The sequence below is a fragment of the Apis florea genome, unplaced genomic scaffold, assembly GCF_048593485.1.
Source record: "Apis florea isolate Af1SG1 unplaced genomic scaffold, ASM4859348v1 contig_3081_pilon, whole genome shotgun sequence".
Lineage (NCBI taxonomy): Eukaryota > Metazoa > Arthropoda > Insecta > Hymenoptera > Apidae > Apis > Apis florea.
Genome location: NW_028256703.1, coordinates 2,250,001 through 2,277,435, shown reverse-complemented (window position 1 = coordinate 2,277,435; position 27,435 = coordinate 2,250,001). Strand labels below are relative to the sequence as shown.

The window sequence follows — 27,435 nt, the reverse complement described above, 5'->3', positions numbered from 1 at the left end:
TCTTCTTTTTTTATTTCTTTCTTTCCTTTCTTCCTTTCTTTCTTTCTTTCTTTCTTTCTTTCTTTCTTTCTTTCTTTCTTTCTTTTCGAAGGAAATGAGAATATCGCACCGAAGCGTACAACATGTTAAATTTGTTTAATTTCTCTTCTTCTTTCCTTCTCATCTTTCTTTTCTGATTCTATCTTCTCGTTCTTTCCTTATTCTTTAGCGAAACAAATAGATCCATCGTCCACCTTCTTTCGAAATTACGAGACGAGAAATACATATTTGAAATGTTATAACGTTGTGATGCAAATGGTCGCTCGTAAGGGGTGGATAAAATGGTAGAGTCTCGAGTAGGACGAGAAATTATATCGATTATAAAAAAAAAAAAAAACGACTGATTAAGTGATTTTTTTTAAAAGAGAAAAATCGTTCTTCCGCGAGCCACATTCGCGTTATGTAATAATTTATTTAAGTATACGCTATTAAGTATCGATTCTTACTATTATTATTATTATGTTATATTATTATTATTATTATTATTATTATGTTATATTATTATTACTATTATTAGATCGTTATTATTATTATTATTACTACATCGTTATTATTATTATTATATTTTTTTCGCGCTTGCTACTATTATCATCACTATTATCAGTAGTTAGAGTTTTCATCCCGTGCCCCCTTCTTTGTGTCATCACAAATCTCAATCACCCGACATTTCGCGCTTCCACGTCCGTACGTTATTTTATGTTTTGTTATTTAATTATCGTGATTGTTACGACATTTGTTAATTTATTATTTAAGATTTTAATAATAAAAAGCGACAAATAAGATTGTTCTTTCTTTGTGTTTCATCATTCCTTTTTGAATCATTTTTGCTTTATTTCTTTTTTTTTTTTTTTTTTTTTTTTCCGTCTTGAAAAATTCACCCAATGAAAATACAATAGCCGTGCATCAATCGAAAAATAATGACCGTATCGAACAGCCTTGACATCTCTTATCGTTCATTTGAGCCGTTATCACAATTTATTTATTTAGAAACTGTATCGAGTGATCAACAATATGATAACAACGTTGCAACACTTCGCAATAAGATCAAGCTATGTATAAAATACAAAACGAAAGGATTAAAATGCTTAATAAATTGTTATTATTATTCTCAAATGAGATTAACGAGTTAATATTTCTTCTTGATTATTTATAATCGAATGTAAACGTGATGTTACACATTATAATCGTATATATACGGTATAAAAATATTATCATTAATCGAAAGAATTTCTTAAACTAAAATGATAAAATGAACACATAGCGGTAGATATAACGTGTTTAACGTGTAATATTTAAAGGGTTAAATTATCATAGAACGATTTAATTAAGGAACGATTGGAAAAAAGTTTCGCAATCGAGTCCTTCATTAGATTCTAAAAAAAAGAAAAATTGTTAAACGTTTAAAAAAATTAGGAGTATTTCCTTTGCATTGATATCTCTATCCGAAGAACGACGAAACTACGCTTCTTCGGATACAGGATTTTTCAGATCTATCATTTTTTCTTTCTCCTCCCGCCAATTAACAATTCCCTCCTCCTCCTCCTCCTCCTCCTCCTCTTTCTTCTTCTTCTTTTTCGAAAACATATCCTCGATTTCCCTTAACGTTTTCCCTTTCGTCTCAGGCAGGAAGAACGTAACGAACAACGTGCCCAACAACGACATCACGGTGAAAAACACGAACACACCTTGCCTGCCCATACCGGCTTCCATGTCCGGATAAATTTTCACCGTGATCGAGCTGAAAATGTAATTGATACACGTGGTCAACCCCGTCAACGCCTCCTTCACCTTCGTGGGATACACCTCGCCCACCATGGCGAAAGGGATAACCAAGAAGCCGAGAGTGCTGCCGAGAATGTACATAAGTATGCATATGGCTGGGACGAGGCCGTTGTCGTTCACGCGATACCCTCTGCCCTCGATCGATAAATAGACCGACAAAATCCCCATGAAAATGGTCATCGAGCATCCGGAAACGATCGACGGCTTCCTTCTGCCGAATTTGCCCGACGCGCACGCGACCAACACGCTGCCGAGCAACCTGGTCAATCCTATCAGCACCGCTCCCAAATTGGGATCTATGGTGACACCGGCGCTCTCCACTATATCAACGGCATAATAGACGATGACGAAGATGCCAGAGAATTGTTGGAAGAAGAAGTAGCCGAGCATAACGGCGAACGGCAGAACGGCGTTCCTCTTCAGCAAGTGTTTCACGAAGTTTTGATTCGGTCGCTGGGCGGGACGTGGGTTCAGCTCTTGATACAAGTGTTGCGGGGGCGGCGCGTCGTTGGGGACGCCGCGGAATTTCTTCAACACGTGTAACGCCTCGTCTAGACGACCTCTGTCTCGCAACCAGATCGGGGTTTCTGGGACGATGGCCAAGGTCAGTGCGGCCGAGACCAGGGGAAACAGGGCGCAGAGCAGAGCCACCGTACGCCAGTTGTCCTTTAGAAAAGAAAGATCGAATCGTGTGTCGAATTTCCTCTAACTTTTTCAAAGGCGAATTCGTGGATAGATCGAGTGTACATTTTGGAAAATTTATTTTATTTTAGAGAGATCGAGATGAAAGTTTGCTCGAGAGAGGGGCGATATATTTACCTTCAACGTGTAGCCAAAAATGTAGACGATCAAAACGCCAATAGCGATGGTTATGCTGGTCCACGTGACCATGGTCGATCGCCATTTTGGAGAAGCGATCTCCGCGCTGTAAACGGTGGCTGGGACCGAGGCCATTCCGGTCGCGATTCCGGAAATAATTCTGCCCACAAGAATCTGCTCGTACGTTCCGGCGAGATAAATGAGCAGCCATCCAACGATGGACACGATCGACGTTATCAACAGGCTCAACTTTCTTCCCCGCCTCATAGTGTAACCAGAGACAATGCAACCGAGCGGGATGCCCAGTGCTGTAGCTGTGGCTGTGGATTTCCAACGATTGAATTTTTTTTTAATTTCAAACGTGTCCAATTTAATTAAATCCTAAGAAAACTTACGATATAATAAAATTAAATTCTTAATTTCTCATCTCTCTTTGAATATCTTAAGTTAAGAATATCGGATTAGTATTATCAATCGAGATGGAGAAAAAATAAAAATGATACCAACCGATCCAATTCGCTTGAACTTTGTCGATTCTCACGTCGCTACTAGGTGCCATCATCGGTTCCAATGCCACTGCGCTGTAACCAAAAGCCATGGATGGACCCAGAATCGAAGAGTTCACGCAGAGAACCATCATTATCTGCAAACGAATATTTTTAGAATATATATTTCATATGTATTGCGAGAGATTTTAATTGCAAGTTAATTCGAAAAAGAAAAAAAAAAAAAAGGAATAAACGTTCGAAACGAGTTAATTAATCTTTTGATCTTAACGAAGTTATCCTATAACTTAGGTTCGTGTTACATAAATCTTTTGCATTTGATTCGCGATGAAAAAATCCGTTTCCCATTCCGTAATCGCGTATTATAAATTTTAATTAATACCCGATTAACTGCATAATTATCATATATATATATATATATCATGCTATAAAAGAATTTATTAGTTTTAATTGTTAATCATAATCTATCGATAATCGATGAACGATGACATCATTAAATATCATGATTATCAATTCAAATGATTATTACGTTAATAATCTGTTAGCTGTTTCTTTGAGTAATGCCGATTAGAAGGATTAATGGATTCTGATAGATAATTCTGACTGATAAAAAAAAGTGAAGATGATTCAAGTTTTTTCTTTTTTTTTCTCGATAAAACTTGTTATCGACAAGACAAACATTTCCATTTTTTTATTTCAAAACCAAAATTGACATTTTCTGAATTCTAGGGTCGATAATTCTCGATCGATCGGTAAAATCGATTCGCTAGAATTTCAAAAATTATCTTACGTGAAAAAAAAAAAAAAGAAAGATTACGAAAGATCGAAGAAATGGATCTATGGTTCTAGCATAGCATATTCCCCCGCGATTTTATGCGATTGTGAAATAGATAAAATATGAAAGAGGGCATAACGAGCGTGTCGAGAAGCAAAGTTGAATAAATGCCAGTCAATCGAGGGGATTTTTTTCCCAAACAACCCTACTATCGCCGAGACTGCTCTTATATGACCAATATCGAAACCGGTTTGGGATGAAGGTTCACAGAGAAGACGAGCAAGACATCCGGAGGAATAATTAAATCAAGCCTTGAAATGTCACCAACAAGTTTACGTAAAGCAGCAGCGTTAAACGATAATATTTCGAGTTACGCAAAACTCTCTCTCTCTCTAATACACTGTATATCTTTGCTAAGTATGCTAAGTTATTTTGTATATCTGCACTAGTTGTTTAGCATATTTATATAATTGTAAACTATCTTTACATTCTTATAATTGCATACATTCAAATAATTACGATTCTTTATATTGTTCGTAGTTGAAATTATATTTGTAGTATTTGTATTTTTATTTCGTTTTCGTTATCAATATCAAATGTTTGTTAACAGCAATTTTTCATCATAGAAAAATAACTCGAAAATATTATTGCAATATGATATACGAGTTAAAAATATGATAATTATATTTTACTTATATCTTTTACGAGATCAACGGATAATTACGAACAACTTCGATCGAGAAAAAGCGAATCTATTTTTTATAACAAACAAAAGGCAAAAAGGTTTTACTAATTTGTGGATAGTTATCAAGTATTTTGTTTAATTCGTTGCGCAAATAACAAGTTTGGAATTTTTTTTTTTTTTTTGCATAGAATAGATCTCTAGATTTTTTATATTTCTTTCGATATTTCTCTTCTGTTCGCGAATATTCGTAATTCGATCCGATAGAGGAATTAAAACACTGTTTTCGCATCTGATACAATGTTAAAGAACATCGATTCGTATTTTTTTCTTTTTCTTTTAATTTCTTCAGTCACAACATTTTTGTTTCGATTATTCGAAGAGAGCAGAGATCTAGAAAAAGTCTGCTATAATATCCCAACAAATGTAAATCAGTCAACATGTCAAAACACCAATTGAGAAAATAATTATAACTTATTAATAAATTTTTATTAAATCAATAATACATTGAATCTTTCAATTACAATGAATGATATAATAAACAGTATAATAGTAGACTCGATGAATATTGTTGCGGTATAAACATATCAATCGTAAATAATTGAACTCGATACGATTTTATTAATTTTTTAGGAGGACGACCAATGGATCAATTACATTACTTATTCACCGCTTGCAATTCGCAAATGATTACTATTAAGTAAGAACAAATAATCGTAAATTTTCCAAGAATTTTAGTTCAGCTCGATATAAATAGATAAGAAATATATAGCTCGATATCATTAAACAAATGATATTTTATCTCGTTTGTTTAAAAATAATATTTTCCAATTTTTATTATTTCAATTCAATTCCAAAATCGTTACTAGTATTTGTATTCAATTGGCAAATGAATTCTGAATCTTATTTATATCTTATTGTATATCGTTTAAACATTTGATTAAATTAATTGCAGCAAAACATTTTAAGAGATTGACAAAACAAGTTATGTCGTAATAATAACAGTAACGCATGATTTTTTTCTGAAAGTGAAATTGATATAAACGTTTAGTTGATATTAACATTGCAAAAAAAAAAAAAGAAAAGAAAAAAAATTAGATTTAGAATAATTTTCTTGTTGTCATAATTATCGTCATGATTATTATTTTTTTTTTATGCTCGTTTGAACGAAAAACTTTTATCTTTAGCAAAAATAAAGTTTCAATAAAACATCTTTAAGTATCTTCGATAGAAATTTCGTTTTTACAATGATTAACTCGTATTCGACAATAACAAATGTTTTTTATTTTCCTTCCATATTTTAGTTAATATCATAATTGTTCAAAGTCATTACAGTATTATCACGAAGCCGTTTATTACGTAAGATTTCTTTGTGCAAAATAATATTTGCAATTCTGATTCAGACATCATCGTTTATTTAGAATTCATAGTCGATGAAAAAATAACATTGATTCGCTTCTTTAAATTGTTTGTTTAGAAACTTTATCCAAAGAAAAAGAAGAAAAAAAAAAACTACCTGATACGTGACGCCTTTCTTCTCTCTTCTCTTTTCCTCCTCCGCATTCACTTCGATCTAAAAGGAGATTTATTATTCAGAATATTTTGCTGCATTTTTTTTTGAGTGTTATTTGTATTCGTATTAAAGATTTATGTAAGTAATAATTCTAATAAATAATACATCCTAAGCCACGAATCTTGATTTCTTATTTGCTTTTTTTCTTTTTTTTTTTTTCTTTCTTTTTAGCGTTTGAAAGTGATAACATGTAACTAGATTACGTAATGGAATAAGTCTCGTTTCTCGATAAGCATTTCATATCGTAAAATAGTTATAAGTAGAAGATTAAATTCATTAATTAATTTTATTAATTAATTATCCTTTCGAACGATCAGTGAATCAATATCTACTTAATAAAATTTAGAAACACGAATTACTCGATATAATTTCTCTCGAAAACTTTAAATATTAAATTTCGATTGTTTAAAAATTAGCACCTTCGAGTCGAACAGCGTTCAATTATTAAAAATTTATCTAAACATATCCGATAAGGCGGAAAAGCAAAATTATACAAAAAAAATATTTTTCAGATAATAAATTACCTTATCCAAATATTCTTCCACATGCCCATTTATTCCGTTTGCAACGCTCATTTTCATCTTCTTCCGATATTTTTCTTCTTCTTTTTTTTTTTTCACTATCGATTTTTACGATTTTCTTCCTATTCGGTCCTTCGATTCATCATTGTTCTGCAAATAGAAATTTTCGTTTTAAAACTTTGAATTTTCCTTTCCGTTTCAAAGGCTTGTTGTCAACACCCGATGATCGAACAATAGCAACATGATGCAACAAGATGAACGAATGAAAGTAATTAAGAATTCGTGAACGGATTAAGATGGAACGATTACTCGAATGAAAAATGGCAACAACAACTCGGCGATAATTTTTATGGCTGTGTGTACATGCGATCTTCGTACGATGATCTCACAAACAGCTCTACTCGATTATTCACCACCAACTGAACTACCATTTCTCAATCATAACGTTCTCTTAAACAGATCACACACACACGCACACACATACGCATATATATTCTTACCATGTGTAGCCAATTTTCTATACGGTTCCAAATGGTTCAAAACCTTCGAACACATTCTTGAAATCCATGCTCTACGTAAGAATATTTAATTAGTATAATAATCCGTGCTTATCGCATCTTATGATCTAGAGATGTCAAGAGATTAATTCGCGCGAAGATACGATTACGTGATTACTCAATTAACAATCGCGATTCTTTTAGCAAACAATTCGAGGACAAAAGGCAAGAAATGTGGCAAAAAATTTTTCTTTCTCAAACGTTTAGGAGATTAAGTTTATTTACCTCTGCGAAGAAGTGACTTTTCTCACGAGTTACAAAGCATCTAATGGTTCATAATCATCGTCGAATTCTTCGAGCATGTAATCACCCCACGTGTATATTTCCCACATTCCCAAGAAGAATGTCATCAGCCAGAAATCACTTAGGTAAACCAACAAGACCTTTTTCCACAGCACGCTGTTCTCTTGGCTCCAGTTGAACAAATTTTTATTTCCCAATTCCACTTCGCACAGATTCATCTCGAACGAGAATTACGCAAGGTGCGCGATCTGTAACGATCTTCCACGAGCGACCATTCCAACTTCGACCATCTATATAAAAATAATACACACGAGATCCCCCTTTATCCTCCTCTCCTTCGTTCCAAACTCGTTCCCCAAACGATCATTCCAGATCGACTGGAACAATAATACAAAAATATCACGAGATATCTCTCTCTCAAGATACCTCGCCTTCCCTCTTTCTTCTCCCTTCTCCTCCAACTCGCTTTCCTCTCGACCAAACTTCGCCAACCAAACTTGCAAACTTCCTTTCCTCTCGATTCGGTCATCAATCTATATCCCTTTCACCTCGGCCATGCGATTTTTTCCAACGCTCTCCTATCCTTCTACGGATACCACGATCTTTCCCTCTCGGTTCGAAATATTCGAAAAACACCTCGCGATCTTTCCTCTCGTCTATCCAATAATTCTTCTCCTTCTTCCTCTCTGGTTGCCCTCTCGAGAGGAAAGCGCGTGAAACGGTGCCGTGTAGAACAGTGTGGCCGTGGTTGTTGCAGCCGAGAGGACAGCCACGCGGAGACTCGTTATTCACCGAGTGCAAGTCCGGTTTTATCTGGTGACCGTGTGTACACCGGCCGAGACGCGGCTTCCTTCGTGATTCCAGATCGGTCGACTCTCACCATTCACATCCGCGGTGTATCGCTTCTTCTGTCGCCACGCGAACGAAATGACGTTTTATACATATATATACACATAAGGACCTGCCAATTCTCACGGAGAAAAAAAAAGCGATTGCGCAAGGTGATTTCATCGGGCAGAGCGTATCGCGTGCAATCGGTCGGGCGTCACTCGATGACGCGGTAACAGGAGTCGGAGCAGCAGCTGTGGGTGCCCGCCGCTCCCTTCTTCTTCTTCTTTTCTCTCCTTTCTCGACCTTCCTCCCGGCTCAATTTTTAACTTCACTCTCGAGGTTTTTATTTAACGTGATATTTACGACGATGAAGAAGATCTCGATTTCTACAAGTTTTTTTTTCATTTTTCATTTTTTGCTTCGTTCATTCGAAGACGAAAATAGAAGTTCGGAGAATTGTCATGTCGCCGAGTTACGTTGGATAATTCGAATTATATTGTATTAGTGTTTTTTTTTAACAATAGGATTAGGATTCAAGTTTCGTATTCTCCTTTTCTTTTCTTTTTTTTTAAGCTTATGATGACTTTTACGTTTTTCCAAATAGGTTTTCATAAATAGATAGAATTTGAATAGACGTTTTTTCCTTTTTTCTTTTTTTTTTTTTTTTTGAATAATAAATAAACTTCGATGAAAACGAAGTTAACCACTGATTTTAATATCAGAATTTTCCATCGTACATACGTAATGTATACATACATACGTCGCATACGTATGTGAGTCTAAGTTGAGAAAGACAATGCGAAGGTGTATAGGGGGAAAAGATTTTTCAAAGTCATCGAAGCGGAAACGGATGGTGGGACGACAACAATAATTATTGCGTTTAATCGAACAAGCGTTGGGAATCGATGCCATAGGTCAAACCGATTATTGTCTTAGTTAGGCTTTTCGTGGATCAGAGACGGTGACGATTGAAAGTGGGTTAAAACGATCTATTATTCGTTAACTCTTGTATGTATTCATATTCCTTTTCTCGGCCAAGTTGCATCTGTGCAATAGGATTAATTATTAATCCGCGACACGACACGCGAAAACTTCCCATCCGATTCATACAGGAAATTAATCTAGTTTCAAATTAATCCTCGGGGTTTAAGATTGGTAAGATGCATTTTTCTTACGAGATCTTTAAAAAAAAGAAAAAAACAATGTAACCAACCATGTATCATGGGTTTCGCACAGAAACGAAGAAAGATAACTCACCGACTCAATTGAAATTAATTGAGTCTGTAAACAAGCAGTTCTTCTCGTTCAGAGGCATAAATTGGATATTTTTCTTTCTTTGCACGAGTTGATGCATCGAATCGCTCATTTCTCACTTCTTGACAAATTTTCCAAGGAAAAATTCTAAACCTACCTCTTTCTTCTCCAGAGCTACGATCAATTTAAAGTCTCGCTTTAAATCATCCATCGATTTTTCCCCGTTCTCTCGAGCAAAGATGGGGATAAAAAAAAAAAAAGAATGGTTACCTAACACTCGTGACTCTCCTCTTCATCTGTAACTTCTCCGATTCCGTAACGGAGCGAAAGTAAAGCCGAGGCTTACGTTCGCTATGACGGCCGAGCAATTATCGTTCCACCTGTGCGGTTGGATTTCATCTCCCGAAACACGTTCTCGTTTCAAGGCCAAGGACACAAGGCAAGTAGTAGAGGGAGGTCAGTGTTCGCCAGTGTCGATCTTCCTCCGCGTCAGCATGCTCCGCTTTTGACAGGAAATCGAAAAATAAGACGCTCGGTTTCTAAAAAACGCTCTGCTTTGCTGCATCCGCGAATATTATCCCGTGTTTCGCACGTGGATAAACCGAGGAAAATTTCGCCCTAGTTTTTTTTTTTTTTTTTTTTTTTTCCCTTTCATCCATAATAACGCCGTCTATACATTTCATCATTCCTATTTGATTTCGTTGTCGTGTTGTAAGAATTTTCGAAAAGATAGGATTGGAGGGGGGACGAGAATTCGTTTGTTTCATTTCGTCTTTCGTACGATCGTCGAAGCGTCGAAACATTTTGTTTAATTTGAATGGAAAAGTATGTCGAATTTTATCAGTCGAATGGATGGAGAAAAATTATCTAGTTTCGGAGAAGAAGGATAAAGGAAATAATAATAATAATAATAACGAAGGGAATTTCTTTTTGATCAGTTTGATCGATTGAAAAAAATTATCCTGATCTTTGAGAATCGGGACATCGGAATATTGTTGTTGACGTGTGAGAATTTTTCTGTTCTCGATTTAATGCGTGAACACGATCGAGAGATTTCGATTTCATTTGCTTCTATTTCTTTTTTTGTAGACGGAAAACAAAGAGGAATGGTAACACTACACCTGTGCCCTTGGTATTTTTTGCACGCATCGTGTTTTATCGATCTAAGTATAGGTGTTCGTAATCAAATAGTACTTTGAAACTTTGAACGTGCAAATCATTCGCCACGTGTTCCTCGTCGTAGTGTAACTCGCGACCAGAACTCGATCGTTATTTCAATAATCTTTAATATAATATTTTGAAATTTTCCTTCGTAAAAACACGTATCATTTTGAAAAATGAAATATTAAAAACTTTCCTATTAATCTTATGTTAATTTTAAATAATTCAACATTTTAGAATGTGAAGAAAATTTGATTAATAAAAAAATATCGTGAAAATTATGTTATTTTGCAAATTTTTTGTTTCAAAAAATCTTCATATTATAAAAGAATGTTAACAAATTTATTTCTTATATATAATAAAATGGTTTTCCTATCATCATTTTATTTCGTAATAAATTTCTAATAACAAATATCTTCGACAAATGATTCATGCGCATTCTTAATATCTAATTTATATTTAATTTAAATAAAATAAAATTATAAAATTGATTATGCATTAATTTTTTTTCTTTCTCAATCAAAAATGAAAAATGGAAGCACTATTTCGAAAATAATAAAAATCTAATAAATTGTAAAAATTTTTATATTTAATTAATATTTTTTAATATTTATATATTAATTATATATTAAATTATATATTGTATATATTATATAAATTAATTATTCTCCAATAGAATGAGCAACAAGATTCTTGAGAATCAATTCGTGATGCTAGACAAGGATAGCGGATAAAGAGATAAAAATACGAATAGAATAAAAATTTGGGAATTAGCGCCATCTCTAGAGTGCTATAAATGAAACAGGTATAGACAAAGAAAGTATATAGTGTGGAAAAAAGACAGGGATAAAATAAGAATTGACTACTAGCGCTATCTTTTGCATTTAAAAAAAAACATTTTTTTCATTATTTTACTTAATATTAATTATGGAATTTGATATACTCGTTTCATTCTGCAAAATCGAATTTATATATAAAATATATAACTATATAAATATATAAAAATATATGATCCCCGATGTATACAAAATTGATGTAAAAAAATTGATTTATTATATAATACATATATTCAAAAAATATATATTCTCCTATCATATATGTAAATATATAGAATATATATACTTATGATATAAGATAGTAAAATTAATTAAATCTTGCCAACATTTCTTGAGCGCATAAATTTGTAAAATAAATATAAACAAGGAAAGCAAATAGTAGGAAAAGGATAAAGATAGATGAAAAATTGTATGCTTTGCGCCATCTCCAGAGTAACGCGGATGGAACGTAGATAAAAACTATGAGAAATAATATAAGATTTGATAGTAAACGCCATCTCTTGATTGATAAAGACATTCTTTAGATAAAACAAACGCAAACTAAGATAAGAATTGAAAGCTAATGCCATTTTTTGAATGCTTTTAGAAAGATTCAGACATTAAACATTCAAAATGGCACTAATAATTTTTATTCTACTTTATTTTATTTATGAAGAAATGCTTGTGTTTTCCGTATAAGATGGCACTAATGATCTTACTTTATCTTCTGCTACTTACTTTCTTTATCTATGTGTGTTTCATTTATAAAATAAAATTAATTACTCTATTATATATATTTTAGAAATGGCGCTGATTCCCAAATTTTTATTTCTATTCTCATTTTATTATTGTCTAGCTTATCATAAAAATGCTCTCAAGAATTTTTTTGTATTCTTTTTATGTAATTTTTATATTCTTTTGTTTTTTATATTTTCAATTTATTTTATATTCCGATCAAGTATCAATAACCTTTTTGATTTTTCATTTTCATTCTAGTAAGTTTAACACGAAAATAGTGATATTTTTAATATATTTGTTAGCGTTAAAGATGTCACTACTTTCTTTGTCCTTTCTAGTATTTTCTTATGTTTTGTATAACATTGGTATATATCGATTGTTAATTCTGACATGCTGAAAAAAATATTAAATAAGTATATAAGATTTTCTACTTTGCTTGTATAATACGTATATATAATATTTTTTTAATTAAAAATAAAATATGGCAGATGATGATTTTGATGGAGATGAGTAAGTAATATGTATATTTATTAAACATGATAGTAAATATTCTTTTTTTGTTATATATTTGTCCATTTACGTTATTGAATTTGCTTATTTTAATAACGTTAAATATATAATGAAAAATAATATATTTAATAATATATAAAATTAATTTACTTTTTATATGATGACATATATGATGACATTGAAATTATTATATTTTTATTATTTAAAGGGTAGCAGATGATTTTGATGATGTGGATGATGATGATAACATTGAATTAGAACCACAAGAAGAAGATGGAGAAAATATAGAATTATTAGCAGCTGGAGAAGCTACTGGAGGAGTACAAAGATCTAAAAGAATTACAACAAGATATATGACAAAGTAAATATATAACATAAAAATTTTCGATCTTAAAAAAAATGAAAATATTTTTCTTATGTTTGTAGATATGAAAGAGCAAGAGTATTAGGGACTCGAGCATTACAAATAGCTATGTGTGCTCCTGTAATGGTAGAATTAGAAGGAGAAACTGATCCATTACAAATTGCAATGAAAGAATTGAAACAAAGAAAAATTCCAATTATAATTAGACGTTATTTACCTGATAATAGTTATGAAGATTGGGGTATAGATGAATTAATTATAATAGATCATTAAGTTTTAATTCATACATTTAAAATTGTAAATTTAAGATTATTTTTAATAAAATTTCAAAATTTATTACATCTATATCCATTATTTATCCTTATATATTTTAACAGTCATATAAACATTCTATTTGTGAACATTATATAATTTTTAATAACATGCATTTAAAAAAAGGAAAAAAAATGCAATTTACAAATTATATATATATTTGCAATAGGCTTAAATTAAAAAGGTTAGAAAGGTTAGAAAATATATTAATTTAAATAATAACTTAATAAAAATTTTAAACTTACGAATGTTAAATATTCTTTTATTACATTTTTATTAGAAATATGTTCAAATATTTATTAAAAAGATTACTAAACTAATTATAGTAAAATATGAAACCACGTAAATCGTTTTATCTTGAATCTTATCTATTCGATTTCAGATAATAGTAATAAAATTCTGAAATACGATATACGTTATTGCGATATTTCCCTAACTAATAATCATATTAATTTATTTTCATATAACGATTTTTACCAGTAAAGCATAATGTTATAAAATTTTTTAAATTGTAATAATAATATGACGTGGTAAGTAACTATCATTGATTATAATTATTTGTTAACCTTATAGTTAACAGTATTTCTAAATAATATTATAATATATTATTTAGGAATCCTTTAAGGAAAAATCATTTGACACAAAGGCCTACACCTGCACCACCTCTATTATCTCATTCAGAAGACAGAGAATTAGATATTGCAGTTCAAAAACTCATTTAGTATGTATATTTATTTTTAATATCTTATTGTTATTGCTATTGTTTATATTCGAAATCTTGTTTTTTTAGTATTGAAGATAGAATTAGGAAATTGACAAAGGAAATGAAAAGATATATAGAAGCTGTAATAAATTTAGATCGAGCGGATCAAAGATTAACATTAAACTTAACAACTTGTGGTTTAGCACATCTTAATGATGAATTCAGAAAAGTTGTGGAAAATTATCATTCTGTCACAACACAGGTAAATTTATAGATTATTCTTATTTCACTATAAAAGCATTTTAAAAATTTTGTATTTTTAATAGATTGGAAAAACTGTGCAAGAAATGGCAATTCTATGTCAAAAAACTTTTATAGAACCTTTAAAAAAATTACGAGATGAATTCATTTTAATAGCTGCAGCAATAACTAAACGTGAAGAATTGGTAACTACTTGGAAATATTCTTATAATCGTGTCAAAAAATTACAAGAAAAAAAAGATAAAACTGCTAATCATATCGCGAAATTAGAAAGAGAACGTAGGGCTGAAGAAACAGCTGCTAAGGAATTAAAAACTGTACATGCTCAATTACTTGTAGAATTACCAATGTTTTTAGACAAAAGATTAGAATACATTAAACCTAGCATACATGCCCTAATTATGATACAATTAGATTATTACGGAAGCACAACACACTTATTCACACATTTAATGCCAGTATCAAATGCTTTAGAATCACCATCTAGCGCTATGATACCTGAAAACGAATACCAACAAGCTATGGCCAATCAAATAAATAGAATAAGAGGTCTTACAATTGTTAAAGATCATTAAAAATTAAGAATTTTTCAAACGAATATTTTACAAAAATTACGAGAATTTAAATATATATATATGTGTGTATGTGTGTGTGTGTGTGTGTGTGTGTGTGTGTGTGTATAGATATGAACGTATCATTTGTATTTATTACATGGCAGTATTTACAATTCAAATTGTAAAAATATAATTAAATTTATGATGGAATCATTCCTTGATTTCGTTTAAACTGAGCACCAGAACGACGATTATGATTAGCATGTTTTGCTTTTCTAACATTTTTCTGCTGCCTGTTATATAAAACATCTTTTTTTTGCCCATGACCTTTAGGATTACCTACATATAAATAAAAGATATTATTTTAATATTATATTAATAAATACAAATGATTATATACATTACATTTAAATTTAATTTTATTAGATTATAAACAAATTATACCAATCACATTTGGTGCAAATCTACTATCTCGCATTTGCCTTCGTTGCTCCGCTTTAGCACGTAATTCTTCTGGATTTTGTACAAAGTCTTTTCCATTTTGATTATTCCTTACATCATCGTCATCATCATCATCATCATCATCTGATACTGATTCACTTACAGTTTCAACTTTTTGTCTGTCCCGAAGAATCTAAAATTGTTATTTATTCATTGTTATTAATTTTTATGTAATAAATTATAATATATTATGATATATTATGATATATTATATTATATTAATATTATTAAAATATATATATATCTATATAAATACAAACTCTTGGTATAGTAAAAGGCCTATCTATTTCAGTAGTATCATCTTGAGTATTACCGCGTACATCGCGATTGTCATATGTATCATCATACTCGTCATCATAAACATCTGTGACAAGATCATAACTGTAAGAAATTTCGTTTTAGTTATATTAAGTTGTTTAAAGTAATATAATTTTATAAATGTTATCGAATATAATTATACGTTATTTACAAATAAATATTTTTTTATGGATTATATAAAATTCATAATAATTATCCTTAAATCCTTACTTTTTGATTATATAATCTTTAGATATATTTATAATTTCTTGAGTTTTAATATCATTATTATCATTATTATCATTATTATAATTATCAAGTATGTTCAACGTTTCAAAATTACAATCTAAATTTTCATTATTTAAAGTTTCCTAAAAGAATTATAAGATCATGTGTTATATACATTACTTAATGTTATTAATTTTTTTTTATAATATAATAATAAAATATTCTTACTGTGCAAATTGGTGAAGCAGACATTTGTGAATGCCTTAAGTCTTTTAACTCTTTTAATTCTGTGGGTAAAGATTCTTCTAAAATTGCATTTATTAATGCTTCTGTATTATAATCATAATACTTCAAACTTATCTATAAAATCAATCTCATTAGATATATTTTCATAATAATTTTTTTATAATAAGACAATTACCTCAATGAAATATTCATCCAAATCATGTAATATATCTTTGACCTCACTAACAAGGGAAGCTAATTCAACAAAATTTTTTGTTATAGGTTTTTGTTTTTTATTTGAAGAATTTATATTTTCAGATATGGCTGTTTGACTTGAAATACCACTAGGTCCAGCTACAGCTTCCTATAAAAAAAATATTTTATAAAAATATTAACAAAATATATTTTATATATTTTATATAAATTACTGTATACTGTATACTTACACTTATATTAGAAAAAATATTTAATAAATCATTGGATTTACCAGTAATTGCATTGACTGATTGTACTATATAATTATAATTTATTTGGTCACTGAATATTTGTTAAAGAAAAATATTATAATAATATTACAGAAAAATTTTATAATATATTATTTTTATAATCATTATAATCATATTTACACTAAAAAAAAAAGGATACGGATCGGAACAAAGAGTTGATAATATATTCAAATCTGATTTAATAGGATAAAATTGGTCATAATCTGTAACGAATTCTTTTTCAGAAATTACAGAACTTAATAAATCAAGATATTCATCCACTTGTTTCTTAATTTCTTCTTCTTTTATAGTATTTCTAGATATAATGTTATAATTATATTACATAAAAAATATAATATGAGCAAGAGAGAGAGAGAGAGAGAGAGAGAGAGAGAGAGAGAGAGAGAGAGAGAGAGAGAGAGAGAGAGAGAGAGAGAGAGATTTTTTGACCAATAAAATTATGCACTTACACATTTTCTTGGATATTTAATATTGGTTCATATATAATAATATGAAAAAGATTTAAAATTTCAATTCTTATTACATCTAAACGATGTTTTAATTCCATATATTTCGGCATATTTTCATCATTATATGCCAAGTCATCTAATAATTTATACATTTCAGGAATTGTATTTTCATATGTTGAAACAAGTCTAATAAATATTAAAAAACAATAATAGAATAAATTATTAGAGATAATTTAAAAAAAGATAAAAAAAATTATATAAGAATATTTTATATTATACAGTTTAATTACTTACTTTTTCATAAAATCCTCTCTATGAAATACATTTGCTGCAGAAGGATAATTTTTCAAAAATATTTCGATAGTTGAAGATATATCTAAAATGTATAATATCATATCTTCCAAATTAAATAATGTAAATTTTGTAGAATCTGTTGATATTGCTGCATTAGTATGAGTAGAACAATGACCAAACTTTCTTTCAACTTCTTCAAGTGCCTGAATCAATAATCTAAATTTAATATTTTAAATACTATTTTAAGAAAAGATTAATTATTTTATAAACTGTATTATTATTATATCACCTCTATAAGGCAAGGAATAGTTTTTTGAAGATCATTATTATACCGTGGTTCTAATATAAATAAACAGTTTAAAATTTTTTCCATTATTTTTGGATTTTCTCGACCATAAAATTGGCAAAGATCAAAAATAATTGGAATTGTAAATATATAATTCTCATATAATAAATTTCCAAAAAAAGGACGGCCCATATATTCTTTTGAATTTTCCTTATTTGTAATCAGTCGTGTAAAAATTATAAGTACATAATGACTTAATATTTCTAAAAGTTGTAACATATCTGGAGGGAAATTTTCTAAAGCATAAAATGGTGGTGCTTCTTGAAGAAAAGATACTAATGTATTTAATATTGAGGGATTGAATATAATGTTTGACCAAAACCTATATAAAGAATATATAATAAAAATATAATACTAATAAATATATATATATATATATATATTTCAACTTTCAACATATCAATATTTTTTTAATTATGCTTACCTATAGAATGGAAGACTAAGTAGCCATTTTAAATCATTAATCATATAATTAACAATTTCTATCCAACGTTCTTTTGCTCCTTCAATTTCAATTCCATCATCATTATATATATTAGGAGCCTCATAATGCAAGAAATAGTGGTTATTTTTCCATTTTTTACTCTAAAAAGTTTTAAGAAAAACAAATTTTATATTTATTGTAAATTCCTTGATCACATAAGGATATTTAAAAATTTTTAACATTTTAATATATAACAAAATTTAAATAAAAATAAATTAAAACAAATTAAAAATAATATTATTTATAATAAAAATATAATATATACGATAACATATATATTTACAAACAATGTTATTTACATACATACCAAAGCATCTATAGTTTCTATAACACCATTAGTTTTAACCTTTAATTTTAAATTTTCCAATGGCAAAGATTCAGGATTCTGTTAAATAAATAAAAATGTTATACATATTTTGTTAAGTAAATAAGAATATTATATTTATAAATCATTGTTCTAACCTAACCTAATGAACAATTGCTTTTACAATTGAACATTATGAATAATAATGAATAAATTACCTCGTAAGAGTCCATATTTTCGTACGATATATTTCCTGTCATAAATACTATTAATATTATAAATACTATAATTATTAAACAGTTGCAATTACAATAAGTTATTTTTTTTAACAAGTTACAATCGTAACAATGCACGCGGTTAGTACGATTGTCTTTTCGTCAAGTAACCTATCTTTAGTAAACCTTTCAGTTGAATATCGCAAAAAAATTAAAATATCGGAAAATCTCAGAAAATGAACGTTATGTTTTTGTTATGAATTAGTATTACTAAATCTATCCTATCAATTATTTAATACTATTTAAAACTTCTTTGTCTTGAGGTTATGTTTTGACTATTTGTATGCTCTAGTGCTCTTTTATATCTCTTTTGACAAATTTAATAATTTAAAATTTTATATTATAAAATATATGTTAAAATGTCTACTGATGAAAAAAATATTAAAAAATCGAATAAACCGAAAATTATAAGTATTGTAAAAGTGGATAAACCTATTAAATTAATGAAATTAAATGAAAAATCTGGTAATAATGAAAATAAAAATACGAACGTTGATTATAATCACGTTCCCTTGAACGATGCTAGTAACATTCAAAATATTAAAGAAAATTTTAAGGAAGTTGATATGCCCAAAACTTCTATTAAATCTTTAAGTGATAATATAATAATTTCAACTACTTCTATTGAACAAAATGAAAATAAAAACAAAACACTTAAATCAGAGAAATATGAGAAAACTAAAGAAGCTAATATTTCAAAAAAAAATTGCATGAAAAGTACAAAAGAAAAAGAAAATAAAACGACAATTGATAAAAAAAGAGTTAAGAGTGTAACTATAAAATCTCCAAATTTAGATATTTTGAAACATAAAAATAAACTTTATTCTTCTGGTACTAATACAAAGAAGCTAAATGCTACGAATAAAAAATCTGTTTCAGTTACAACTAAAAAAAATTCAAAACCTATTGTTGGTGTTATGCCATGTTATAAATATAAAAAAGTTGAATCTAATATTAAGACTCCTGTTAAAAAAACTGTAATAAGAGATATAATTGGTTCCAAAATAAAACCTTCTATTAATCCAGGAATAGATAAGATACCAGATAATTTAAAATTTTTAGAAATTGATGAAAACATTGTAAAACCACTTATTTCTGGAAAAGAATTAGCAAAACCAGAATATAATTCAATTATGTCTACAATTAGTAAATTAAATGAATTAAAAAAACAAAAAGTTATACCTGATATTGAACATTTACCAGCTTCATATAAAAATCTTATAAGTGGAAAGGTAGTGAAAAAAATAATAGCTTACAATTATAATAAGAATTATTTTCTTATATTTTCTATTCTAGGTTTCTACTGCTTTAGATTTTCCCCTTGATGAAGTAATTTATAAAAATTTAGTGGATTTATCTATAGATGAAAATCAATTGCCAAGTAGATTAACTCGTAGTAAAGATCCAGAACCAAGGCAAAAAGATATTGTGCCAATACTTTCTGATTTTTTTACACCTACATCTATTGATGAATATTGTACTCCTGTTTCTGTAAAACCACGATCTTCAGAAACTATTGATTATTGGAATGCTTTTAGAATAAGTGATCAAATATATGAATGGAAACATACTTTAAATCATATATAATTAGATTAATTTTTACACCTACATCTATTGATGAATATTGTACTCCTGTTTCTGTAAAATCACGATCTTCAGAAATTATTGATTATTGGAATGCTTTTAGAATAAGTGATCAAATATATGAATGGAAACATACTTTAAATCATGTATAATTAGATTAATTATGCTTTTATTTGTTTTATGTATAACTTATTTATTAATTACTACTTGGAAAACACTCATTTTAATAGATATATTTTTTTGTAAAATGTAAAGTATTTTTCATAATTCATATCAATGAATAAGATAATAATAGACATTTTGTAGAATATATATGTTAAAATTTAAATGTGATATACACAAATGAATATATACAATAAATTATTTAATATACCTACATATATATGTTTCATATGTCTTTTTATATGATTATAACATTTCATTTTACAATTTTCATGAAGCACCAAAAATATCATTATTATACGATGTATAATAATATTATATATAATATATAAAATGAAAAAATAATAAAAAATTCATGATATACTTAGATTGTAGATTCTCTAATAAGAATTACTGTCCTTTAATTATATTGATAAAAACTAATATGAATTTACACTTTCATACGTGACAGTAACATTTACAATATTTTTTTTCATGATTTTCTTATTTATTCAATGATTCATAAATTTAATGATTGAAACAGATGAATATAATAAATGCAATTTATCTACCAAAAGGATTTAAGTTTTTGTTATAATCATCATCGTCATCATTAAATGGATTTGTATCGTCGTTATCTTTAAAAGGATTAGTGTCATCATCTTTGTCTTCGGAAAACGGATTTTTTGATTCGTCATAATCATCTGTTCCAAATGGATTGGATGGCACAATTGGTGTTTTCGGTGGTATGTAAGATTTCTGAATTGGTGATGATTTTGGTGTTGTACTATTTAAAATGCGAGCTTCTCGTATAGGTATTGGAGAAGCTTTTCTTGAATTTGCTCGTGGGGTAGATATGTCACTGGCCGTACCAGAGATATTTGCTTCTAAGGATGAAGAATAAAGATCTGATTTTGGAAATGATCGCAATCGATCATCCGTTACTGTAGAAAAATTATCATAAGGACGACGAATTTCAGTTTTTCCTAAAATAATATTTAATTTATATTAAAACTATTATATTATATTAAATACTATTTTATAATATATATAATAGTATAGTATAATAATATAAATACTATTTTGTATATATTTTACAAATATAAAATAATATAATTTTTTAGTTTAGTAAAATTTTATTTACCTAATGTTGTGGTTTTACCTTCTGTTAATCTGATTCTAGCTTCTGCACCTGGTCCATAATTCAATTTTGATTCCTCAAATGTAGACAATGATTTATCATTATCAGTGATCACCATTAATTTTTTAAAGACTCCGCGACCGAAATAGTCAGCAACTAATGAAAATGGATCTTCTGCTCGATCTAATAGACTATGAAATGTTTCGTGAAGATCTTTCGATTGTTCTTGCGCTTTTATAATATCCAACAATTTTTTATTATTTGGTAAACAAGCTGGGCATTCATTTTCGTTTTCCGAAAAACTTTGAAAACAACTATAATGAAAATAAAATAAAGATATATTAGAATGCTTAAATATTATTATATTTAATATTCTATACTTACTGTTGATGATATGAATGCTGACACATAAAATGTACCGAGGGAAGTTCTAATTGATGATGACAAGCACTACAACGTGATCCTTGAAAGATTATAGTACTACTTTTAATTGATTCTATTTGTTCTCGAATTTTTTGAGTATCTGTTCGATATTTTTCAGTCAATTCCATATCTGCTTGAGTTTGTTTATGTTCTGTTAATAATACGCTATTTAAATAAGTTCTTATATCTCCCAAGGTACAGGAAAGTGAAGTAGAAATTGCATCAATAACCATCAATGGTGATAATAATCTTTCTTGGGCTGTATATAATTTTTTTTAAAAAAAAATATTATGATATATTATATGATATATTATACACGATTAAAACAATTGAATTTTACATATACCTATGTATGCTAATATATCTGCGAGAAGCTTAGCTGGTGCTTCTTTACTTCTTGCAACACTCCACAAAGCTTGAACCCATAAATTTGGATCTTGATGTCCAAACCGTTTGCACGTAGCTAAGATTTGCTCGTTATCTCCTTCACGTAAATGAAATCGTAATATTTCCTGATATCTATGTATAATATAATATATAAATCATAAAATAAAATTTCGAATTGTAACATAGATTATATAAATTATTTCAACTTACAATTTATTTTCTTCGTAAAGAAAAAGTAAACCGCGTTTGAAATTATGTTGATAGCATAAAATTAATATTTGATCTTTATCATAACAGGCTTCCGAATTTTGTAAAAGTCGAACAATTTTTTGTTCATATTGTACTTTTGTCACATCATCATTCAAAGCCGACCATACATGGAGATAATGCTCTACTAATGTATTGTACACTAAAGTACTCCATCTATGTATTAAAAAAATATGTAATTTAGAATAGACAAAGTTGATTTTTTCTTTTAATATCTGAATTAATATACTAACTTGCTATGAGTTTTCACTAGATGTTCTAAGAATTCTACAAGACGTTCTGAATTATTTAAAAACAAATGAATAAAATCTTCTGGATTAGCTTTATCAATATCTTGACATATGTTACCATACAATGTTTCCTGAATCAAATAAATTATTAGAAATAGTTAGTAGTCTTTATTATATTTATATTATTAGTCTATATTATTGATCTATTTTCTTGATCATTTAATTTTACCTGATCTACAAGTGGTTTATTGGAAGGCCTATAATTAGTACATAAAGCTTTTAAAAATTGAGTTGATTCATCTGGTACATTTTCTATGAGAATATTACCATATTTTTTCATGTTAGATTCTGCCTAAAAAATTGATTAAAATTAATAAAACGAATTAAATTTTTTATATCATGAAACGCACTTCTTCAAATTCTAATGTTGCTATATATTCTAATGCCTTCTTATATTCCTGTTTATCTTCTATTTGAATACGTAGATAACATTCATGACGACCATGTTTTTGCGCAAGTAATAAGGCATCTTCCGGTGATGCTTGGCGACAAACTTTTATTGCAATTTCAACATCAAAATCAACCTCCCTATCTTTTGTCTAGAAATATAATACAATATATAATAAGATAATCGTTTCAAGATTAATATTATATTCAAATCGATAATTATTTACCATAATAAATTCTTTTAATTTATCTGTATGATTAAGTTTCGTGTAACAATTTAATAATAAAGTGGTATGATCTTCTGTTGCTTGTCCATTTTTATGTAAAGCTTGTAAGTAAGTTGTTAGATTATCTATATGTTGAGAATCTAAAAATTTTCTAATTACATACGATGGTTCTAATTTTCCAATAGTTTTAATATATTGTTCTATTGCTCCATTATGATCTCCTTTTGAATATAAGTGATCGCCATATTGTCGAAATATATCAACAAGTCCTTCAGCATCATATTGTTGATTTTTAGCTATTCTAAATATTGAAATTGTAATCTTGAATTATTATTGAAATAATATTTTTTATAATTTTTTATAATTTTAATTATAAATATAATTATTTAATAAGTTTAATTATAAATATAATTTTAATAAAAAATGTTTTCTATAAATTTGATTAAACATTTCATTGCCTTATAGATACCTTATAGATACATCATATAAATTTTTTTTGAAAAGTAATGCTAATTTCGATTGCAAATCTTTTTCATCCAAGTTATAAAGTTTATTGTCACCACTGAGTATAAAAAATCCACCCCATTCTGATAGAACAGCTTGTACAGACAACATTGATGCAGAAAATACAATAAATTTATTTTGTATATCGAGAACTGTGATCATATGTTTATCTACACCTGGAGGTATTGGTTCTATAGTACTACAAATAAATACAATAGTTTGAGAATTAATTCCTATTTAAAATATTATATAAAAATTATATAAAAATTATAAACATGTGAAATATTCTTGCCTTGGTTTCGCAGAAATGGTAGTTGTTGTTCTTGGAACATTAGCAGCTTCTTTTGCTATAATAACTAGATAACTTCTGAACCATTCTAACATAATTTTTTGACCCTCTACTGCATAACAAGGACCTCTACCATCTGGTGTGTAACAATAAATTGCCTAATAAAATAAAATAAAATTATTAATAAGAGAATATTTTTTATATCCTATATTTTATAATGAAATTTTTTAAATATTATTACATCATTACGACCAATCATGAAATGACTATCTTGCATGGATTCTGCAAGAACACTACATTTTCTAGCGCAACCCATAGTGTCTAAGGGGGATTTAAATTCTTTATCCTTAACAGTAATATTATATAAAAAAACACTATTTGTTGTGGCAACAAATAAATGATTTTGTTTGCCACTAGATCTTATTGCTAAACCAGTAATGGAAACATTGGTAACTTTTAAAACTTTTATCTTGTTTCTTCTTTCTCTAGTTAAATCACCCCTAAGAATCAAAAACTATATATTAAAAATTATTAGAAAATTAAAAGAAAATAAAAAAAAAATTGGTATTTATTTCATAAATTTACCTATAAAGCATAATAGAACCATCTCCAAAACCAACAGCCATTAATGTAAGACTAGTATGCACACACAAAGCAGTTGCAGGAACTCCTCTGTAACTTGGTATAGCTCTACTTATACGGACACACGTTGGATTGCCTTGTTTATCTGGTTTAGCTAAGTTCCATACCTTTATAGTAGGATTACAACCTGGTTCATCTTCCTATATAAGTACACTTTTTAATAACAAATATCTTTGTAATAAATCTGTAATAGTAACAAAATAATACTAACACCAATGGTGAATAGAAAAGTGGAATGTTGAACTTGCTGAGCTAATGTTAATGTAAGATCATAAGCGCGAAATGTGATAACGTCGTAAGTCCTATTGACTAAATGCACATTGCCTGTATTATCTCCGAACACTAAAGTTCCATTACCGCTCGTAGCTGCTGTTACTTGAGCATCCTGATTAACAAAACATCGAGCACGATATCTTAACCTATATTCGAAAGTAATGTCGGAAAAAATTGCATTTGAATTGAAAATAACTCACACCAAGTGCCGTGGCTACTTTTCCACCGTCAACTTCTTTTTTAAGATCGAAGAAATTGAAGCGTCTCCACTGAAAAATAATTGATTTTTTGTTTTGAACTACAGAGAGTGAGGTTAAGTATAAATCACAGAAAAAAATATTATACAAAATATCTCAATAGATTATTAAATGAACCTCGAGAAATGCCATGTTGTACTACAATTATCTATTTACACATCTGAAGCAAAATTTTATTGATATAGTAAACGAAAATCTATGGATAGAAGCTATTTCTTTTGACAGTTATCTGACACCGAGAGTAGTCAGCTGCATGCCAGCCATCTTTTCATCTGATTTAATCAGCTGATTATGACATATTTTATACGCACGCGCAATATAAACTCCATATACCTTCTACTATATCGATTGATAATCGTATATTGATTGGTCGTAATTTCTCAGAGATGTCGCTCTAATATAATTCAGAATCATACGCCATCTATATAAACTTTTCAAGTACTAAATTCAATTTTTATAGCGTGATTTAAAATTTTTTCTTTATTTATTATTTTCATTCGTTCATTATTATTTGTTATTATCATTATTATTTATTACTATAGTTATTAATCCTATAATTTAGAATAGATTTATCATTTATCATTATCAACAAAATAAAAAGAAAATAAAGATTTCTGAAGAAATTACCTTTCTTTATTATCTTGACATTAATATTATTGTTCTCTCTTGTAAAATTGGGATAAAAATACATATATCTAAAGACATTTTCAAGCAAAAGTCATTTGGTGAGGAATTATGAAACACTTTGCAAATACAGAATGCCGCAGCAGGTTTTTCGACTTTTTCAAGTATTTTAACTTTCTAATTTTACTTACTTTCAAAAATTCGAATGAACTACTGGGGCTTTCCGCATCGCTAATCTCGATTAGTAAGACGTAAGTTTTGTTATATTTGTTAAAAAGGACGAACAATTAGTGTCGATGATGAGGAGTAGGATCGGGGATTAGTTTTACAAGGTTTGCCTGCGTGAGACAGGGGGAATCAAGAAAAAATGGTCACGAAAAGTTTTGAAAATCGATTATGAATACAACACCATTTCCATTTTTGTGATATTTTACTTCAACCAATCGAAGGACCAAGAAAGACGCATCTACCGTCCCACATTCCTTTTTAGTCCCTTTAAATTTCATTAATTTTATCGCAGATCGTCATTCTTCGTCCTCGAATAGGATTCATTGCAACCAACGAGACTTCATTCGTACGAAATTCGTACAAAAAATCGTTTCTCAGAAGTTTCGTTCATCAATTTTTACAAAGATTACGAAGGAAACCTTTGGGTCATCGAAAAGAATCCGTTTCCTTGTACGAATTTCAACGAGGACACGAGCATCTCCGTCTCTTCGTTATTTCTTCACTTTCATTCCTCTATTTGTTTTTTTTTTCTTTTTTCTTTTTAATTCTTTTGTACCGTTGTCGTGCTCGCGCTAGAAAGAAAATGAAAAACGCACGGTTCCTCCTTCATTCAGTCTGCGATCGTTTCTTATTCAGGACGAGCAACGTTCCATTATCTTTCTCACTATATAATAATCAAAACGCGCGTGGAACGATGATCGTCGCTTCGTTGTATCACGTTCATGCGTACACGGTTTATTAATTAATAAAACGAGTTTCGCTGGTCATCTCGTTTACGATCTATTTATCTTGGAAAAACTCGATGGTTTCTGATTTTTCGCATCGTTTCACGGGTCAGAAAATTATCGCGGATTTCACGGTC

At 28.9% G+C, this 27,435-nt stretch overlaps 6 protein-coding genes across 9 annotated transcripts; 3 read left to right on the top strand and 3 right to left on the bottom strand.

Annotated features, from left to right (window-relative positions):
• Nucleotides 1–845: 845 nt before the first annotated feature.
• Nucleotides 846–13,866, bottom strand: LOC100865951 (trehalose transporter 1-like protein). 2 transcript variants are annotated; one of them, XM_031916967.2, is made up of 10 exons: nt 13,728–13,866; nt 9,853–10,084; nt 9,586–9,756; nt 7,480–9,508; nt 7,198–7,268; nt 6,701–6,847; nt 6,120–6,176; nt 3,148–3,283; nt 2,641–2,960; nt 846–2,487 (listed from the first exon to the last, which is right to left on the bottom strand). In XM_031916967.2, exons 6-10 carry the CDS (start codon nt 6,755–6,757, stop codon nt 1,498–1,500), a joined length of 1,560 nt encoding a protein of 519 aa, XP_031772827.1. In that variant the 5' UTR covers nt 6,758–6,847; nt 7,198–7,268; nt 7,480–9,508; nt 9,586–9,756; nt 9,853–10,084; nt 13,728–13,866; the 3' UTR covers nt 846–1,497. The 2 variants fall into 2 exon arrangements, with proteins under 2 accessions (XP_031772827.1, XP_086765072.1); XM_086908946.1 differs by lacking the exons at nt 7,198–7,268; nt 9,586–9,756; nt 9,853–10,084; nt 13,728–13,866 and having other exon boundaries at nt 7,480–7,887.
• On the top strand, nt 12,553–13,511 carry RpII18 (RNA polymerase II subunit RpII18). Its single transcript, XM_003694325.4, has 3 exons — nt 12,553–12,806; nt 13,015–13,167; nt 13,233–13,511. The coding sequence occupies exons 1-3, from the start codon at nt 12,778–12,780 to the stop codon at nt 13,441–13,443; spliced, it is 393 nt and encodes a 130-aa protein (XP_003694373.1). The 5' UTR covers nt 12,553–12,777; the 3' UTR covers nt 13,444–13,511.
• On the top strand, nt 13,805–16,001 carry LOC100869387 (bridging integrator 3 homolog). The gene is made up of 4 exons (XM_003694324.4): nt 13,805–14,012; nt 14,096–14,203; nt 14,273–14,447; nt 14,512–16,001. The coding sequence occupies exons 1-4, from the start codon at nt 14,005–14,007 to the stop codon at nt 15,019–15,021; spliced, it is 801 nt and encodes a 266-aa protein (XP_003694372.2). The 5' UTR covers nt 13,805–14,004; the 3' UTR covers nt 15,022–16,001.
• LOC100865828 (activating signal cointegrator 1 complex subunit 2-like) lies at nt 14,182–18,989 on the bottom strand. The gene is made up of 14 exons (XM_086908945.1): nt 18,853–18,989; nt 18,638–18,715; nt 18,271–18,431; nt 17,790–18,168; nt 17,501–17,703; nt 17,207–17,392; nt 16,897–17,052; nt 16,698–16,788; nt 16,448–16,615; nt 16,255–16,386; nt 16,030–16,169; nt 15,762–15,882; nt 15,445–15,634; nt 14,182–15,339 (listed from the first exon to the last, which is right to left on the bottom strand). The coding sequence occupies exons 1-14, from the start codon at nt 18,892–18,894 to the stop codon at nt 15,200–15,202; spliced, it is 2,187 nt and encodes a 728-aa protein (XP_086765071.1). The 5' UTR covers nt 18,895–18,989; the 3' UTR covers nt 14,182–15,199.
• Nucleotides 18,963–20,873, top strand: LOC100865704 (uncharacterized). Its single transcript, XM_031916986.2, has 2 exons — nt 18,963–20,141; nt 20,206–20,873. Exons 1-2 carry the CDS (start codon nt 19,269–19,271, stop codon nt 20,494–20,496), a joined length of 1,164 nt encoding a protein of 387 aa, XP_031772846.1. The 5' UTR covers nt 18,963–19,268; the 3' UTR covers nt 20,497–20,873.
• On the bottom strand, nt 20,643–26,000 carry Vps11 (vacuolar protein sorting 11). 3 transcript variants are annotated; one of them, XM_003694322.4, is made up of 16 exons: nt 25,839–26,000; nt 25,665–25,733; nt 25,403–25,576; nt 25,135–25,331; nt 24,791–25,049; nt 24,553–24,707; nt 24,226–24,459; nt 23,757–24,057; nt 23,493–23,681; nt 23,312–23,434; nt 23,086–23,213; nt 22,796–23,008; nt 22,545–22,717; nt 22,160–22,457; nt 21,779–22,089; nt 20,643–21,620 (listed from the first exon to the last, which is right to left on the bottom strand). In XM_003694322.4, the coding sequence occupies exons 1-16, from the start codon at nt 25,851–25,853 to the stop codon at nt 21,199–21,201; spliced, it is 3,261 nt and encodes a 1,086-aa protein (XP_003694370.1). In that variant the 5' UTR covers nt 25,854–26,000; the 3' UTR covers nt 20,643–21,198. The 3 variants fall into 3 exon arrangements, with proteins under 3 accessions (XP_003694370.1, XP_012342931.1, XP_086765070.1); XM_012487477.3 differs by having other exon boundaries at nt 21,797–22,089; XM_086908944.1 differs by having other exon boundaries at nt 25,665–25,762; nt 25,839–25,979.
• Nucleotides 26,001–27,435: the final 1,435 nt, after the last annotated feature.